The sequence below is a fragment of the Mustela nigripes genome, chromosome 4 (genome assembly GCF_022355385.1).
Source record: "Mustela nigripes isolate SB6536 chromosome 4, MUSNIG.SB6536, whole genome shotgun sequence".
Lineage (NCBI taxonomy): Eukaryota > Metazoa > Chordata > Mammalia > Carnivora > Mustelidae > Mustela > Mustela nigripes.
In genome coordinates, this window is record NC_081560.1 from 40,028,466 (window position 1) to 40,048,178 (window position 19,713).

The window sequence follows — 19,713 nt, forward strand, 5'->3', positions numbered from 1 at the left end:
CCAGGCACACCACTCTCTCCAAACTTCCACGTGTTCACCAACTGGTAAGGAAGGTTTCTGAACCTTCTTTTGGGTTTTTACTGAGGCTTCATTACTTAGGCAAAATTGATTAAATCATTGCCCTTGGCTATTGATTCAACCTCCAGCCTTGTGCCCTAGCTGGAGGACTGGGGATGTGAATGAAAATTCCAGCTCTCTAAACACCTGGTTGGTTCTCCTGGCAACCAGCCCCCTCATTGGGTGTGGTCCCAAAATCTAATTAAGAAAACAAAAGACACAGTTACTCTGTGAACTCTGAGCTAGGAACTGGGGACAAAAACCAAATATATATGAGAAATATGATCATCTAAATAACAAAATAAATATTTCATATAATTCACAATACTATACCCACCTATAAAGAAACATTTGACATGGTTTGACTCTTAATCCCAATTTCACAAAATTATTTATTTATTTATTTATTTTTTAAAGATTTTATTTATTTATTTGACAGAGAGAAATCACAAGTAGGCAGAGAGCCAGGCAGAGAGAGAGAGAGAGGAGGAAGCAGGCTCCCTGCCGAGCAGAGAGCCCGATGCGGGACTCGATCCCAGGACCCTGAGATCATGACCTGAGCCGAAGGCAGTGGCTTAACCCACTGAGCCACCCAGGCGCCCCACAAAATTATTTAAACATGATTTCTTTTTTCCCAACATACTTATTAACATCCTACAGAACACTATTCTGAAGAACAAGCTATTTGCTATACAGGAGTAATAACTGAAGCTCTATTAAAATATCCATGTTAAAAATTCTGTCCAGAAATATATTCACTATATTTTCCAAATAATTTCTCTAAAAGTACTTGGTTGGACTGCCATTCTCTTAAACCTGCTCCAAACTGGTGGAGGAACCCCTTCCACCTGATAGAAAATGGTCTTGTCAAAGTCATTTCTGACCTCTACATTGCTAAAAAGAAAAAAACAAACTCCACAATGGTCAGTTCTTAGGGATTATTTTACTGGACCTAATGGCAGCATTTCACAAGGTTGATCACTTTCTACTTTTTTTTTTTTTTTAAGATTTTTTAATTTATTTGTCAGAGAGAGGGAGAGCGAACACAGGCAGAAGAATGGCAGGCAGAGGCAGAGGGAGAAGCAGGCTCCCTGCCGAGCAAGGAGCCCGATGTGGGACTCGATCCTAGGACGCTGGGATCATGACCTGAGCCAAAGGCAGCTGCTTAACCAACTGAGCCACCCAGGCGTCCCCACTTTCTACTTCTTGATAGAGTTTTTTCACTTTCTCCCAAGACACAAAACTCTTAAACACATTGGCTATTTCTTCTCATACTCCTTTGTAGGGTCCTCATTTTCTCCTTGTACTTTGAGAATACCTGAGGGCTCGGTTCTTAGATTGCTTCTTTTTATATTTATATAATACTCCCTTGGTGATTTCATTTAGTCTCAAGGTTTAAAAAATATCATCTGTATGTTGACAATTCCAAAATATACATTTCCAGCTCAGCTCTCTCTCCAAATTCCAGATATATCTCTCCTCCCTCTCAACATTGTCTCAAAGTTGCTATGCCCAAACCAAACTTCTGATCTTCCTTCTTAAATGTCTTTAACCTGTGGCCTTCCTCATCTTAGTTAATGGCAACTATCTTTCTGGTTCTCCATAAACATCAAGCTTGGAATCATCCTGTTCTCCTCTTTCATGCCTATGTCCAAACCATAAGCAAATCTTCCTGGCTCTACTTCAGATTATGTGTGGTGTCCAAACACTTTCTACCACCTCCACTGCTACCATCCTGGTGTACTGTGTGAACTGCCGCAATTCCTCATTCCGGAATACTGAAATAGCCTAACTGGCGCTCCTATTCTACTGTCTCTCCACAGTCCATTATCAACACAGCTGCTACAATGATCTTTTTTAAATGTACAGAAGGTGAAGTCATTTATTGCTCATAATTCAGCTATCACATCACATTTCAAGGCCAAATTCTATACAAAAGCCAAAAAGCCCTATATAATCTGTCTTGCTCCCTACCCTTACTACCTTTATGAACTCATCTCCAACTACTCTTCCTTGTTCACAGGCCTCAAGCTACACTGGCTTTTTTGTTGTTCTTAGAACTTGTCATACATGCTTCCATCTTCCATGCAAACAATTCAAACCTATGCAAATCCACCTTCTCAGTGAGGCTTACACTGACCATCCTGTTGATAATTGCAACATGTGCTTGGCCTTCCTGCCCTCTCAGTATTATGATCCTCCTTTGTGCTACATTTTTTTCTGTAGAGTTTATCATCCAACGTAGTAATTTACTTATTATGTTTATTGCCTGTCCCCTTCTACTGGAATGTAAGCACTGGCACCCTGTGACATTATAATGAGTAACAATAAACAGGACGACACAACAAATTATCTACTGTAAAGAAGTAAAAATAATTTTCCCTCTTCCTTTCCAGGTTGTTGACTGAGATACCTCTTCCTCCACCCCGCCATCTTGTAAAAAAAGACAGGTTAACAGGAGAAAAACAAACAGATGTTTAATAACATGTATACCTCCTGTATACATTGGAGATACCCAGGAAAACACAAGTAATTCTCCAAAATAGTTCAAGCTATCACCTCAAATACCATCTCTAGAGAAATATAAAAGATGTTGGGGTTGAGGGAGCCAGTTATGAAAGGGTTTTGGGTAACACACTGTAAAGGTTGTAACAGCAGTTCAAGTCCATGACTTCTCCATTGGTCAGTTTCTAGAGATTTAGTCATCCTCCTCCTCCTAGTGCAGAGGGAGACACTCTTACAAATGGGAGATTTTCCTTACAAATGTAAATGTCTTCTACAAAAGGCAACCTTGGTTTTCCAAGAGGCTCCCTAGGATTTTTTTTTTTTTTAGAAAATTAATCAGCCTAAGATAATTCTTTTTTTTTTTTTTTTTTTTTAAGATTTTTAAAATTTACTTGAGAGAGAGAGAGCACAAGAAGTGAGAATAAGACTCCCTGCTGAGCAGGGAGCCCGATGCGGGACTCAACCCTGGGAATCCAGGATCATGACCTGAGCTGAAAGCAGTTGCTTAACCAACTGAGCCACCCAGGCACCTGTGTAAGATAATTCTTATGCCTAAAAGGTGGCATATTCTGCTTTTCACTAGATACTTCCACCATAGAGCAAGGTCTGGAGAAAAGTTGAGGAGGAATTTGAGTTGCAAAGTTGAGATAAGAGAAGAATCTGAATTTTGTAGAAGGGTCAGAGGCCGCAGGGCAGGAACTTACATACCGGGTATCTACTGTTACCTTTCACTGACTTTGGTTGTAGTTGATGTACACGTAAATTGCTTCATCCACCCTTTCTGACACCATCATCAGATGGAAAGAAATCTTGGGAGAAGCAGATTAGGTAAAACAAGGACCTATGCCTGATTCACTGATGCAGTATTTCATCAAAAGTCTGGTAATGATAAAATTTTAAATTACTTCCTAGTATTGCAATTATCTCCTGAATTATATTTCTTCATCGGGATTGGATGTTGGGGTTCCTCTTCCCTGCTATTAGTTTTCTTTAAATATCTGATATTCCTTAAGCATCTTTTATGAAGGATTACATCAAAATGCAGATGCTGTGAAAAGCAAATTTCCTCAGCAATTACCTATGCCTGCATTAGACATCCATTTTGAACAGAAGCTATGGTTAAGTTGTTAGGACATTTCAACCAGCAGGCACCTACAAGTGAGTATGTGGTCGGCATGCAGAAGTCATTGTTCCCTACACAAGCCCAAGTAAGGAGGCTTACTCTGGGATTGGAATGCTGCCATTACTCACCCTCGACATCCCCAAGTGAAAATTCACTTTACCTACATTCTTTCTATGGCACCTCAATATCCTCCCTAGGAATAATCTGTATCTTTGAAGAGTTATTCTCTTAGGCTTTACCCTTAGGTAAAGAGTTATTCTCTTAGGCTTTACCCTTAGGTAAGTCCTTAGGACTTACCTAAGGGTAAAGCCTAAAAGCTATCTCAGTAACAGTTTGGCTGGAAGAAAGAAGGGGGGGGGGGTAACCCAATGCAATTCTTAATGAATTAGCACGATTGAGGATTGGCCCATTCCTTCTCTTTGTCTCCTCCCATCCCCACCCACCCAAATCTGAGCCTTAAAACTTCTCCAGGACACCTTGGCTGTGATTATTTGATTTTTCTCTCAATCCAATTCGTTCTGCTTTATACCTTCCTGGACTATCTCACAACTCCTCTTGTTTTCCAAGCATTTTTATGACTTCACTCTTATATCATCTGCCATCGGAACCAAGAGAGAGGGGAAACAATCATGGCTGGTGATTACATTCAACCTCTCATCTGGAATTGAAGGGACCAGCATCAACATGAATATATAAAACTTTAGAAACCTACTAGTGGTACCAGTATCTTCTTTATTCTGTTTGGCAATGGTCTCTTTTTCCCCCAGTGTGTTCTTTCAATTGCTAAACAAACTTCCATTTCAGAAAATTAAAGTAACAACTCCAGGAATGTACACATTTTTAGTTGTCCTTGGGCAACCTGAATTTTCACAGAACTAATCTCAGAATTGAAACTGAAATTCACAGCACAAAAACTGTCTAAGATCAACCATCAGATCAGGAGTTAATTATACCAATTCTAGAGCACCAAAAAAATCTCATGTCTACTATATGCCCTAAAGCATCCAATTCAAGACATATTCAATCCAAAAAACTTGAAGAATTACAGAAATGTGTTCAAGACAAAGACTAAAAGTCATGTTTTATATATATAAATATGTTATATATATATTATATATATATATATTACTGTTTTGCCTAGAAGCAAAAAAGAGACTGACAGATTTCATGAATTGATTTATGTAGGGAGTATAGATTAAGTTATTGCATTGGTCATTTTTTAAGTACAGAAGAAAAAGTATAAGTTATGGAGGAAACTTCTATATTGATTACTGGTCTAATTTCCAGTACCTTATCCATCAAGCCACACAAGTACACACACCACATATATCCTTAGATTACCTATGTATCTTTTTGATATTTAGTTTGTACCTTCAGTGCGTAATGACTCAGGGTCCATTTTTTCCTTGCAAAAATTATGCAAAAGACTCAAAAGGGGGATTTTTTTAAGAGAGAGAAAGAGAAAAAGAAAGAGGAAGAGAAGGGGGGGGGTTCAAAAACATGTTCAGAATGGGAAAAACAAGGAATAATCCAGGCCCTAAAGAAAAGGGGGACAGAAGCTAATAATATAAAGTTAATCCTGACTTGAAAAATATTTTTTCTTGCCTCATTCATTCTATTGATAGGATTCAGATTATCCTTAGACCAAAATTCAAGGTATGGCTATTTTCTGGTTATCAAACAAAAGCAGTAAGTATACCTTCCAGAAAATAATTTAGATACATAGATTTAATAATTTCATCTCCTTCAGAGTTTTCAAATTAAAGATTATAATCAACAAATATAGCTTTATGCAATGTCTCACCTTTTCCCCAATGAGGCCTAAAAGAGGAAAGAATACTTGCTCTTAGCAAGCAAATACAACAAAATTATAATTAACAAAATCTTTAAGCTACCAAAATTTTGAGGGAAGAGGATGATAAGAAAGTAAGAGAAATTACCAAATGTCAAACAAACAAGGCTGTATCAGGGTTTTCAGGTTAATCAAAAGTAACTTCTGGAATATGGTCTACGGTCAGCATAAGCAGCCCCATTGTTTATATACCCTCCATAGCTCTAGAATTACAGCATAAACTTTTAACAATAAAATGAAAACCGAGAACATCATATTGTAAATATTATATTTCTCTCACTCACACACAATGTTGTATGAGACTTTACTAGTTTTAATATGTATCCATAGGATTAATACTCATATGGAGTATAATGCAAAAAGTGCTGAACTAAAGAAATAAGTCTATATGAAAACAAAAGCACACATTTCTTAGGATTTAAAAATATTGCACATAATAAGGTTACACAGAAATTACTGGCTGTTTTTACAAACAGAATGAGGTATTAGTCAATCTCTAGATAAAGATGAGTGCAAAGAAGAGGAACCACACACACACACAAAATACATAAATCCATATAAGACTTAGAGAGCCAACAAGAAAGAAAGAAATGTGAAATGATATATAAATTAGCTATGATTTCTACACTACAAAATCATTAGCCAGGGACCAAGCATGTAACAATCTCTTGGTAATATTTCAAAAGTTTTCAACTTTCTTTCAGCCAAATGGCTATGAGCAGTATGATCATTTCACTTACTCCAATTTTACTGCAGAAAGGTACGGTTCTGTGGTAAATATTAATCTATTTACTTTCTAAAGTTTTCAGTGGAAAGATACTGCTATCCTTTGCTGAATGACTCAATTACAGTTTCGTGTACATTTAGCAACCCAAATCAGAGATGCTGCAGAGCATGCAATTTTAAATTAGCAAAGGTTTCACTGCAAAAACCATTCAAGTTCACACAATTTAAATCTACAATAAGTTTCAAAGTTTAACCTTTAAATATATATCAGGCAAACTCAATCTTTTCTTGGTAATAAAACTGGCCACGCAAGTAAGCCCGAGGGCAAGTAGAGAAAAAAGACCAGGCAGAATTATAGTATCTTTGTTGAAGAATCTTTCCTATCAGGGAAATTAATAATTAGCTATTTTCTACTGAGTGTTGCTGAATTTGTCAAAAACATTTAAATACATTTAATATCTATATCAAGTTAAGTGAAATCATGCACTTGTCAAAATAGTTCACAGAAAATTGTTTCGCATCAAAGGGTATTGAAGAAAAGTCAAATAGTTGGCTTTAGTGAGAACAGAAAAATAGTGAACTACTGTCCTGAACAGTCAGTGTATGTAGTAACCATATTTCCTCTTCGTTGAGTCACAGTCCTGCAGTGCTTGCTAGATCCGTGGAATCTATTTTCAGTCTGTACTGTATGCCGATTGGTGGTGTCAAAACCACTAAAAGAAAACATTTTCTCCATATCTTCAAACATGTCATCAAACAGTCCACCTCCAAAAGAAAACTCCTGGAAATGATGTCTTTGTCTACTGGAACCATCCTGGCGTGTCTGGAAGTGATTCTCAAAATGCTTCTTGGACCGAGTGTTTTGGTTTTGACCAAAAAACCCAAAGTCTTTAAATAAGTCATCAAAATTGAAGTTAAATGATTGCCCAAAAGGACTTCCGTTACCTCTTTGTCCTTTACCATTAGTAAAAGCACTGTGTCCAAGTGTATCATACTCTTTTCGCCTATTAGCATCTGAGAGTGTTTCATATGCTGAAGAAAATAAAAATACTTTAGTAACTTAAGATAATGAAAATTGCATATACCCAAACCTCTTCAGATAAGTGAATTCAACTCTCTATTTTAGGGAAGGATTTCATACCACCAATAAAACCAAAACATTACAAACATAGGGAAAAAGAAAAGTTAAAATGAAAGTTACAAAAGGCAGGGCTTTTGTCCTATTTACTGTACAGTATCTACTGTCAGAATAATGCCTGCCCCTAGTAAATATCTAATAAATATTTGTTAAATGAATGCTACCATCACTTACAAATAAGCATGTGGGCAGTAATTATGCAGTTATTTTTCATATTATTTGGGTAAAAACATTACTTGTATAAACAATTTAATGGTCCAATATAACCAATCAAGAATTCAGATTTTTCACTTCCTTACTAATTGAAGTGTTAAAGTTTATCTCCAACTCTCTACTCAATTACCTTCACCACCATTAGTTACTGAATTCTCAGGCGGTCTAATTTGTTTTAAAACTAGTCTTAAATCAAAATTTGTTTAATATTTTTCCTTCAAAGATAAATGTAGCTTTTAAGTATAGATCAAGTGAAGAAAAAAACCCAAAACATTTCAAAGTCTATTTAAATTTTTTATACTTAGTATTTTTGTATTTAATCTCCATATTTGGTAAAAACTGTTCCATAAGTTAGCTTCCAAGTTTTGGGTATCTAAAATTCCTTTTAACTTGGAAACAATAAGCAATTTCATATACAACAGAAGAATAAAGTGATACATTTTTAACAATTTAAGATCTATGTGACAATAAAAATTTATTCTACCACTCAGCTATCCATCCTTGAATCAAAGTAATTGTGGTAGGAAGATAGTCTCAAGAATCTCACTTTATTTAAATGTAGACCCCATCCTGCCACCAATCATCGCAGTATCTCCAAATACATACACTTCTTAGCTATCATTCTCCCTTACTAGTTAGTATCTGTGAGACCTCAGAGATAGCCATTTACTTACCTTCTGCAATCTCTCTGAATTTTGCTTCAGCATCAGGGCTCTTATTTTTGTCGGGATGGTACTTCATGGCCAACTTGTGAAAAGCTTTCTTGATTTGGCGCTCTGATGCTGATTTTGGCACACCTAAGATATCATAGTAACTTTTTGATGCCAAAATTAATTCCGTTATCATTAAAATGCAGATCGCAAAGACGAAAACTGACTGGGGAGTAGCCATTTCTAAAATCCTAAAAAAGAAAAAAAATTATTCATGAAGCTATTCTTAAGACTTTTTCTTTTAAAAGAAACCAGTGGGGCACCTGGATAGCTCAGTCCTTAAGCCTCTGCCTTCAGCTCAGGTCATGATGCCAGGGTCCTGGGTTGAACCCAGCATCGGGCTGCCGCTCAGTGGGAAGCCTGCTTCTTCCTCTCCCATTCCCCCTGCTTGTGTTCTCTCTCTCACTGTGTCTCTATCAAATAAATAAATAAACTCTTAAAAAAAAAAAAAGAAAGAAAACCAGTGAACTTTTAGGATACAAGGTATATTTAATGTAGTATCAACATGTTAAGTATATAGTAACTGTCCTGTGCTTTTTCCCCATGTTATTTCATTTCACAGGTTTTATTATCTCTATGTTGGTTGTAACTTTTTTTTTTTTTTTTTTTTTTGGACAGAGAGAGAATACAAGCAGGGGAGCAGCAGAGGGCGAGGGAGAAGCAGGTTTCCCACCAAGCACGGAGCCGGATGTGGTGCTCCATCCCAGGACTCCCAGGACGCTGGGATCATGACCTGAGCAGAAGGCAGCCGCTTAAGACTGAGCCACCCAGGCACCCCTGGTTGTAACCTCCTTAAATGCAAATGTTAATTCAACCAAATTGAGAAAAAAGTCTTTCTTCACTTTACCTTTTCACTAATACTCTGTGGTCATACACAGAACAGTAACAAAAGTATTCAATAATGTTTTTTACCAACAGACACTGTGAAGACTTATCATTTGTAAACAATGTAAAAAGGGTAGAAAATCCAAATAATTTTAAAAAGGATGTCAATTTTCCTTTCAAGAATCCATATTCTAAAAGTATTAAAAATAAAAGTATTTACTTCAGGGGGAAAAAAGTATATTACCAAGATAAACAGCCCAGTATATGTGAATTGGTAATCCTCCCTCCCTAAAGCACCAACTTCAGCTTTCATTTCGGCAAGGTCAGCAAGGGTTGCAAACAGAAAATCTCAGTATCATATTAATACTGACAATATGATAGACTGTAATAATTTTTTCATTGCAAGATCCCAAATATTTAACCAGAAAACATGTATTAATGGGTTTTGTTAAAAACTCATAATGGCGGGACGCCTGGGTGGGTTAAAGCCTCTGCCTTCGGTTCAGGTCGTGATCTCAGGATCCTAGGGTCGAGCCCCCCATAGGGCTCTCTGCTCGGCAAGGAGCCTGCCTCCCCCTCTCTGCCTGCCTCTCTGTCTACTTGTGGTCTCTCTCCCCTTGTTAAATAAATAAATAAAACCTTTAAAAAAAAAAAAACTCGTAATGGAATTATTTCTGCTAAGGCTACCAGAAAAATAAACTTTCACAGTCTATACTTCAGATAAGTTAAATACTTATGTTCAAACTTCCCCGAAGTCATTTAAATATTTCCCTCACCTTAAATAAGCTTTCCCTAAGAATTCAACTGGAATTCTAGACAGTATAGATTTAATGACGAATGTGATCCTGTTTTTTGAACTCTGTACGAGGAGTTAACAATCTATGATGACATAACTAGGCTGACGAAAGACACTACGGTTTGTGGAAACCGCCTGCCTTCCTCTCCTGTGGCCTCTTCGGAGCGTAATTAGCAGAAGGATTCCTCCCTTCCAAAGAGTTACTCGTACTCACGGGTACTAAAGATCAAGTACAACCCCTTCGTTTAAAGAACGCAAACCGAGGGAGTACTGGGGCCGCCACCGGGACTGCAGGCACTTCTGCAGTCAAAGGGCGGGTCTAACACGGACAGAGAGGCACACTGCTGGTTTTAATAAAGCTTACTCCACTGCTCAAGTGTATTACCTGACACTTTCTGAGTAGGCCCACGTTCGTATTATACTGACTTCCACCCAAGAGGGACCCACCGGACGGCGGCCTGGGCCTTACGCCCAGAGCCGACGGCCGGCTGGGTTGCGCCGTCCAGGCTTCACCCCGAGACGACCGATCCTCGTCCGGTCCGTCCAGGCACCGCCCTCACCGCTCTTCTCCGCCCGGAGGCCAGCCCTGGGAGGAGCTGTCCGACGCCCGAAAAAGCCGGCTGCCAACCCAAAACACAAAACGCCCTTTTCTGTGGTTTGGTCATCTCCTTTTTCCTAAACCCTCAACAACACCAGGCAGCCTGAAGCCCTTGCGACGACCGTGGCGGACGCCGAGGCCAGGTCAGGCCACAAACACCGGCCGAGGCCTCGAAGACGCTCTGACCACCCTCCCCGCGACCCCGGCCTCATCCCTCACCCGCTCCCTCCGACTGCTGCTGCTCCTCCGCAGAAGAGGCGCCGGCCGACTGACGAGCGGCTCCACACGGCCCGGCCCTTCGCCCCGGTCTCCGAGGCCTCCCGCAGCCGGCGCGCGCCCCAATCCCGCTCGCACACAGACCTAGCACTCCTCCAGTCGCCGCCGTGTCCTCTCTCAACCCGCTCCTCACTGGCCGGCGGCCCGCAGCTGCCGCCACCTCCGGAGAAGACCTACACGAAACGCTTCCCGATTGGCTCTTGCTACCCCACCTGACCCTGGCGCCCTACGCGCACGTGGAAAACTGTTGTTGCCGCTCAGCCTGTGCATCACTTCCGGCCCCAACCTCCAGAAAGGGCGGTGCTGCAGCCCGCAGAAGCGGAAGTGAGTCGACGATTGCGACGCCTTTCCGCTCGGCCGATTCTGGCGCAAGCGCAGTGCCTCGTGAGGCCGGGATTTTCTCCTATTTCTTGGCGAGGAGGTTCCCGGGCCCTGTCGCAGGCCCTGATTTGGGGGGCCCCACCCGAGCGATGCCTCGGTATTGCGCAGCGGTTTGCTGTAAGAACCGTCGGGGACGAAACAGCAAAGACCGGAAGCTGAGTTTTTATCCGTAAGTTGTCCCTGGAGCAGAAGTGTCCGCCTTACCTTTGGACCACGGTCCTGTGGCGTCTGGGGCTAGGGTTTGAGGTGTCTGGAAATTCGTCCTCTGCTCTCCCAGCGTGTTCCTTCACTGCGCCGGAGGAGGACGCGAAGGCTCGAATTTAGTTTCCCTAGAAATGGGTCCTAACTGAGCAAGGTCGCGGGGCTGCTGGCGAGGTGTAGGGGCCTTTTGGGGGTGTTAAGCCCTTAAAAATGTGCAGTTTGGGCGGTGCTCCGTGGTTTTCGGAGTGTTTTCCCCACCTCAGCTGATCTCCTGTGTCATAAAGGGCGTTAACCACCAACTAAGGTACACCTCAAACCTGCCAAGCGGCAAGGTGCACCCAGCAGTTAACCTGCGCCTTCTGTGAGGTTACACAGATGTTCCTTAATTACATTTTTTCTCCCGAGGAAACTAAGGGCTTTCAGAAGGGTTATTGAAAGTTTTGTAAGAGAGCCGGAATTACAACCGGTCTCCTGCTCAGGGCTCTCTATATACTCTTCATTCGTACAGAGAACAGGGTAACTGTTGTGCCAAATTCCTGCTGCCAGGAACTAGTTCCGTGAAACCACAGAAGTACTCATTTTTATTTAGAAGAACAGGGAAACAGTATTGTGTAGGCATTTAGAGTCCAGGCTCCAGAGCCAGACTCAGTGGGTTCAAAACCTGGCTCCACTACTCTGTAGCTGACCGACTTTCTGCAAATTATTTGAACTCTGTATGCCTCAGATCTTTCACCTGAAAAGTGGAGATATTAATCGTACCTACTTCATGTAGTGTATAAATAGGTAAAGGAGCACTTGACATTCAGTGCGTGCTTAATATACATAAGAATCAACATATTTACAATACTCTATTTCCTTTTTTCTTGTTTGTGAAAATATATCATTTAGCTCTAACCTGGTCGTCTTTTGCTCTCTCAGATTTTTTTCTAGCTATTTTGTGAAGTCTGTTTATCTTTAGACCAGAAGCTCTCTGTTGATGGACACGGTTCCTTTCCATTATCTTTTTTTTTTTTCCTTAAGATTTTATTTATTTATTTATTTGACGGAGATTACAAGTAGGCATAGAGGCAGGCAGAGAGAGAGGAAGGGAAGCAGGCTCCCTGCTGAGCAGAGAGCCCAGTGCGGGGTTGGATGCCAGGACCCTGGGACCATGACCTGAATTTAAGGCAGAGGCTTTAACCCACTGAGCCACCCAGGCGCCCCTGCTTCCCATTATCTTAACTAGTGGGAAGAAACCTGATAACCTGAGATAATTCACATGTGGCAGTATTTCCAGGATTGTTTCCCAGTTGAAGCCCACAAGGTGCAGAGAGGGATTTGCGGGGAAATGCTAGTATCTTGAAAGCTATGGCTCTTGAAGGTTTGTAACAAATCAGGCGGAACTTGACTTAGCCCCATTTCCCAGACTTACTCAGCCTTCATTGCTGGGGGGGGGGGGGGGGATGACCAAACCTGACTCCCAGATTCTTTAAATCTTTCCATAGTTACCGATTTATTTATTTATTTATTTATTTATTTATTTGTCAGAGAGAGATCACAAGTAGGCAGAGAGGCAGGCAGAGAGAGAGAGAGAAGCAGGCTCTCTGCTGAGCAGAGAGCCCGATGCGGGACTCGATCCCAGGACCCTGAGATCATGACCTGAGCCGAAGGCATCGGCTTAACCCACTGAGCCACCCAGGCGCCCATAGTAACCGTTTTTAAGGAGGTTAAAATAATAATATCAGAGGAAGTCAATTATAAAGATTTTTTTTCCTCAAAATGTAAATTTACTGAAACTGGATTTTTTATGATTTTTTTTATTTCCATGTGTAATCTGCCAAGTAAAAGTTGAATCAGTTTTATTTCCCTAATAGCACCAGACTTGAAGAATTGAATTTGTTAATGCTAACACTGTAGCAAGCTGTACTGTATATAAATTTGAGAATTCAGCTTATGTGTGCATATAGTCTTGAGTTTATACTGTGATTATTTTGTGCCTTTTTGGGAATTAATAAGCTGGTGAAACAAAATTACTGAACAAAATGAACTACTGCAAAGGTACTAAGTTGTTTAGGAAACCTATTCCAGAAGACTGCTTAGAGGTTTACCTGCTGAGAAAGCACTGCATTCCTGTTACAACAAGGATATTCATAGAGTGATTTTTTTAAAATTGTTTGGTAATATAGTATATAGGAACAATAGAAATAATTAACAGACAGCATCCTTGTACTTGAGATTACATGTGAAAGTATTGTAAAGGGCGTATTCTCAGTTTAGATGTAGCAGTAAATGTATGTACTTTTCTATGGCTAACAGAGTTCAGGTCCTCTGAAAAAACTCTTTGTCTTTAAATGCCTTTTCTGGTTATGTTTCTTATACTTAGAACCTGAATTCTTGATGTGTGCAAGGTTAAAGAATTTTCAAACAATGTGTGAATGTTGTATCTGTGGTGAGAACTTCAAAGATAGATCATTGATTTTTCCATATAAGTGTATTGGGGTTAAAAATTATTTCCTATAAAGTACCCATATTCCCTTTTCCTTAGCATCTTATAAAGTTATCAATATTTGCTGGGATGGGGGAAGGCATGCTATTATAAACCATAAACTAAATGTCCGGGATTAAGAGGGAATGTGTAATTGCTGCTTTTTTTGTATGAGAAACCTTAAGTTACCTTAAGCCTATTTTAAATACTAATTAAAAGCCTAATTAAATTTTAGGCTTTAAAGCCTAATTAAATTTTAATATTTTATGCTATTTTTTTAAAAACCTTAAGTTTTTTTTTAAAATAGGATATTAGACTGTCTCATAAAATCATTGAAAGAAACAAATAGTGTTAACTGTTCAATACAGTTTTAACTGAAATCTCTTTAGACTGGTAGGAAAAAGTTTTCTCTCGTTTTTTCATTGGCCCAGTGTTGCCTATAAAATACATTCCAGTGTGTTAGCACCAACTCTAAATAAAGATTATTGTTGGCACAGGAACAACACATATAAAGAACTGTCTTACCTATCTCTTTATTTTCTCCTTCATTTATTTCATGTTAGAGAACATCTGAGTGTTCTTTATAACGTGTTTAGTTCTTGTGTCAGTTTTCTTTCAAAACTTGAATTTTAGGGTTCTCAGTTTAGAAATACTAGACTAAATTACATATGGGTAGAATTGAGGCTGACTGTGGTAAAGGGAATAGAATATTAGTGGTTTTATAAGATTTAGTAGTGATTGTCAATTAAATCACTTATTTGAACTTCTTATTTTTTTAAATGTTAATAAGAGCCTAAAGTTTAGTACTTCCTTGAATTACAGACAGGACACCATTTCACTTGTTGTGTCAGTATAGATTACATTTGAATGGGACTTTGTAATTTATATAGTTCCAGGCAAAATATACAACAAAATAAAAATAAAAATAAAATATAATCCACAGAAAATATGAGTAGATTTTATCCTTTGTTGGAACACATATTTTACTTGAAGGGAATTGTTATATTTTACCAGCCTTTTTTTTTTTTTTTTTTTTTTAAGATGTTACTTATTTAGAAGGAGAGAGCATGCATGTGCATGTGTGTGCAGGAGCAGGGGGAGGGGTAGAGGGAGAGAGAGAATCTCAAGCAGGCTCCATGCTCAGTGCAGAGCCTAATGTGGGCTTGATCCATAACCCCAAGATCATGACCTATACAGAAATCAAGAGTCAGATGCTCAATTGACTGAGCCACCCAGGTGCCCTTACCAGCCATTCTTCTGAAAAGCTTTGTCTTCTAGCTTAGTCATTTTTACTGTAGAGACGATGTAGTGATGCCTTACATGGTGTGGATTGTTGCCTTGCTTTTTTGCAGCACTCAATGCATAGATTACCTATATATGCATTCCTGGAATTTGCAAAAAGTACAGCAAAGTTTTCCTTTTTTAATTTCAGGTTTCCTCTACATGACAAAGAAAGACTTGAAAAATGGTTAAAGAATATGAAACGAGATTCATGGGTACCCAGTAAATACCAGTTCCTGTGTAGTGACCATTTTACTCCTGACTCTCTTGACGTCAGATGGGGTATTCGATATTTGAAACAAACTGCAATTCCAACAATATTTTCTTTGCCTGAAGACAATCAGGTATTGGAGGAAGAACATAGAGGAGTGGGGGATAATGCTGAGCTGGGTGGTAGGTTGCAGGGTGGCAGGTAATGAGGTTAAGGGAGGGAGCGGGAAAGGTGACTGCTGGAAAACATACTTAAGAAAAAAGGAAAATTAATTTACACTTTCACTAAAAGTATGGTAATTTAAAAAAATTTAAACCATTAAAAAAATTTAAACTGAAGAACAAAAGATAACATACATAAATCATTAAGTTATTAACATAAGTTAATGATCTGAGATTTTGTTACTAGTATTTGAGTGATCTGAAATATTTCCATCATGTATTGAATATGCTTAATACTTTTTAAAAAACACTTTAAAGTATGTATGGGTTGTTATATGCTTAGAACATTTTTTAACTGTGTAAATTGACTTGACCAATATACTGCTCAAAGTTATAATTAAATACTCAGAACTGACTAATAACAGAAAGAGGTTAGTGAGGACATCTTTAGAATTTGAAAATGTTATTTTCTAGGAAAAAGACTCTTCAAAAAAAAAATCTCAGAAGAAAAAATTAGATGATGAGAAAGAAGTATGCCTAAAAGCCAAGTCACAAGAATCATTTGCATCAAATGAGCTAAAGAAAAATACTGTTAATACAGATATTCTCCCTGAACACACAGAATTACTTAATTCATCTACTTTGGTGAAGCTACCAGCTCCAAAACCAGAAGGTATACAAAATAACATATTAACTCTTAATCTGGTTAAACAAGATATTAAAAAACCAGTATCTACCTTGGAAACATCAGTTACCCAAGACATAGATATAGGTGGTTTTCACACATCTTTTGAGAATCTAAATTCTACAACTATTACTTTGACAACTTCAAATTCAGAAGATATTCAGCCATCTTTGGAAACCCAAGAAGTGTTTGAAATAACTACAAATCATCTTGCTAACCCAAACTTTACAAATAATTCCATGGAAATTAAGTCAGCACAGGAAAGTCCATTCTTATTCAGCACAATTACTAAAACAGTTGAAGAATTAAATGCAAATAAAGAATCTGTTATTGCCATTTTTGTACCCACAGAAAATTCCAAACCAATTAATTCTTTTGTATCTACTGAAAAAGAAACCGTGGAAATGGGAGATCTAGACCCTGAAGGCTCCTTATATAAGGATATAGACTATGAAACAGAAGTCTTACAAATTGAACATTCTTACTGCAGACAAGATATCAATAAGGAACATCTCTGGCGGAAAGTCTCTAAACTACATTCAAAAATAACTCTTCTTGAGCTACAGGAACAACAAACTCTTGGAAGATTGAAGTCTTTGGAAGCTCTTATACGGCAGTTAAAACAGGAACACTGGCTATCTGAAGAAAATGTCAAGATTATAGAAAACCATTTCACAACATATGAAGTTACTATGTTATAGAGTGTAAAGAAGTTTTAACGCTATGGCTTATATGAGCTTTTGCGGCCAAACCAAATTACATGTAAAGTGAACTTTTTCCTGTATAAGTTCTCATCTTAAGCTAAGAAAGTGTTCTAACGTTAAAAACTGCATCCTGTTCTTGTAATGTTCATTTTTAAGGAAAACTAGAGAGTTCTTGGGCTGTAGAGAACAAATTTCTCTACTTGGTAATCTTCTCTCTACTTGGTAATCTTCCAAATTGAAGTAGAGTGAATAAATAATATGATTCCTTAAATCAGAGAACATGAATATGGTGAAAGGAGCCCAAAAGACAAATTAGGCTCAGGTATCCGTCCTGATTCTACCATTGGCATATCACATGGGCAGATTACTATTGAGCCTCAGTCATAATCTGTAATCTGTAAAATAAGGGCACTTACTAAATCTAGTCTCTTTAGTTTCTTTTCTTTCTATTAAGATAACTTTCTTAATAGAACAACTTTTTTATAAGGTAATATATATACTATATGTTGGCTGGTATTTGATGTTATTTACTGTTGGATTATCCTCAAAATTGAATTCTGTGATGTTTGATTGTTGACTACAGTTATTTGTAATAATAAAGGAAAGTACTCCTTTTATTATTTATTCCAGTTTAAGTAAAATAACCATCCATTAGCCCAGTTCATGGGAGAGGTACTTGAAGCTTAAAACAATATGTTATTTCAGTACCTTATATGTAGCTGACCATCATTATACGTAGTCACTTAATCTTAACATTCTGTATTTAAGGTTATAATTTGTAAACCAAAAGTTTTAATGAGGTTAATTTTTAAAAAATCTATATATTACTATATTTTAGAAATCAGCTTTTATCTATTTAATGTGTAGCTTTTTAAAATGTGTGCTTTTGTTATTTTTAAAATTACAGAATGATAGAGTAGTACTTGATATTATACATGCCCACTTATATATATTTTATTAAAATTTATAAGCAAGAAACTATAGATAAGTGGTAATGTTCTTAGACAAGTAGAAAGGAATGATGGTGATATAAATAAAAATACTGCCTCTCTCCCTATGAATGTTTTAAAATGTGAAAGCAGACTTGGTTGGAACAACAGAAATGTGAAAAATAATGATCTTGGGGCGCCTGGGTGGCTCAGTGGGTTAAGCCGCTGCCTTCGGCTCGGGTCATGATCTCCGGGTCCTGGGATCGAGTCCCGCATCGGGCTCTCTGCCTAGCAGGGAGGCTGCTTCCCTCTCTCTCTGCCTGCTTCTCCGTCTACTTGTGATTTCTCTCTGTCAAATAAATAAATAAAATCTTAAAAAAAAAGGATCTTCTAAAATTGGCAGTTAATATAATTAAATGTTACTGATAATATTATTGAGCAAGTTCCTATCAACCTGATTCATACTTGTTTTATAAAAAATACTATTAACTGTCTTGGAGGGTTTTGAGAATTCTGTGAGTAACATGTTTTTAGTTCTGGAAAATAGGAGGTGCTCAATAAATATTAGTTGACTGCGTAGCAAATAGTATACTGATTATTTTGTAAATTCATGGTGATTATTTTTGGCCACACTTTAGTTTTTTCAAGCTAATAAAATTAATTGGTATTATATATAAATAAGTGCTAAATACAAATGTTGATTTAAAGATACCTTTGTTATGTGACCATGGGAGAAAAACAAACCCTTAAATTTTTGCATAAATTATGTGCAGATAATTGGTAGAGTTAATAAGATGTTTTTAAGTATTCCCATGTTGCATTTTACAGTACTTTTAAAAAATAAATAGTACAGATGAAAATAACCTTGGTAAGTCACTATAAAATATGTTCCAATTCTATTTTTAATTGTCTAGATTGTGTTTTCTCTTAAAGGTTGTAGTTTACTCAGGAATAATTAAACTAGTTGTGTTTCTTTAATCTTAATAAATTATAAATATTTAAGATATTTACTTGGCTTGCCTATATTCAGTTCAGGATGTTTCCAACCTGTTCATTTCTAAATATATTTGGGGGTTCTGCCCTACTTTATTTCTTAGTTGGATTATTATAGGGTCTCTTAACTAATCCTTGCCAATATTTTCAGTCCCTTCCATATCATTCTGTATTCTGCGGTCAGCTTTTTACTTCAGCTGTAGATCTAACTATATCATCCACTCATTACTTAACTTTCCCAACTCAGAAATTGGAAATTACCCTTGAATACCTACAGAATAAAGCCAAACTTGTTACCATATATGATCCTCTGTGATGTGCTTCATCCTGTGTTTTAGCCACAGTGGACTACTTAGTATTTTATGTAGCATTTTTCAAACATGCCATGCAGGTGACTTTCTTTATGCTTATTTTATAACCTAAATTCAGCCAGTGAATTGCAGCTTTGGTTGAATTTTGTTTCTTTTTTTCCAGTCAAAATTGTTTCCTTTCTGCTCCTCCAGGGCTTTGTTTTATAACATTGTAACAGTGTTTGCCTTTATACTTTTTTGTATCAGATATCTATGCCTGCTCTACTAGATTGTAAGCTTTTTAAAGCAGGGTTTTCATTAATCACTAGTTTCTTTGACAATATAATTTACTCAATAAATGTTTGGATGAATATTTTGAATTTGCCTACTTGTTTCTTGTCACTTAAAATCAAGAACCTTCTTACAAGATGGGTCCTTGATACCTTTAGAATGTTTAGGGAAGGACATAGATCTTCACATAATCTTTGAAAATTCCATGTCTTCAGTGGACAGTATAATTTTACCAAGTGTCTGCTATGCCATCTATGAATTGATTTTCTTGTGGAAGGCTATTCCCACTCCAAAATATTTTCT

The 19,713-nt window shown here is 37.8% G+C and overlaps 2 protein-coding genes across 3 annotated transcripts; one reads left to right on the forward strand and one right to left on the reverse strand.

Moving 5' to 3' along the window:
- Positions 1 to 4,848: 4,848 nt before the first annotated feature.
- DNAJB9 (DnaJ heat shock protein family (Hsp40) member B9) lies at positions 4,849 to 11,024 on the reverse strand. Of its 2 annotated transcripts, none has more exons than XM_059395653.1 (3): positions 10,904 to 11,024; positions 8,289 to 8,515; positions 4,849 to 7,295 (listed from the first exon to the last, which is right to left on the reverse strand). In XM_059395653.1, the coding sequence occupies exons 2-3, from the start codon at positions 8,503 to 8,505 to the stop codon at positions 6,844 to 6,846; spliced, it is 669 nt and encodes a 222-aa protein (XP_059251636.1). In that variant the 5' UTR covers positions 8,506 to 8,515; positions 10,904 to 11,024; the 3' UTR covers positions 4,849 to 6,843. The 2 variants fall into 2 exon arrangements, with proteins under 2 accessions (XP_059251636.1, XP_059251635.1); XM_059395652.1 differs by having other exon boundaries at positions 10,763 to 11,022.
- Positions 11,025 to 11,170: 146 nt separating this feature from the next.
- THAP5 (THAP domain containing 5) lies at positions 11,171 to 19,499 on the forward strand. Its single transcript, XM_059396563.1, has 3 exons — positions 11,171 to 11,369; positions 15,298 to 15,490; positions 15,993 to 19,499. The coding sequence occupies exons 1-3, from the start codon at positions 11,290 to 11,292 to the stop codon at positions 16,902 to 16,904; spliced, it is 1,185 nt and encodes a 394-aa protein (XP_059252546.1). The 5' UTR covers positions 11,171 to 11,289; the 3' UTR covers positions 16,905 to 19,499.
- Positions 19,500 to 19,713: the final 214 nt, after the last annotated feature.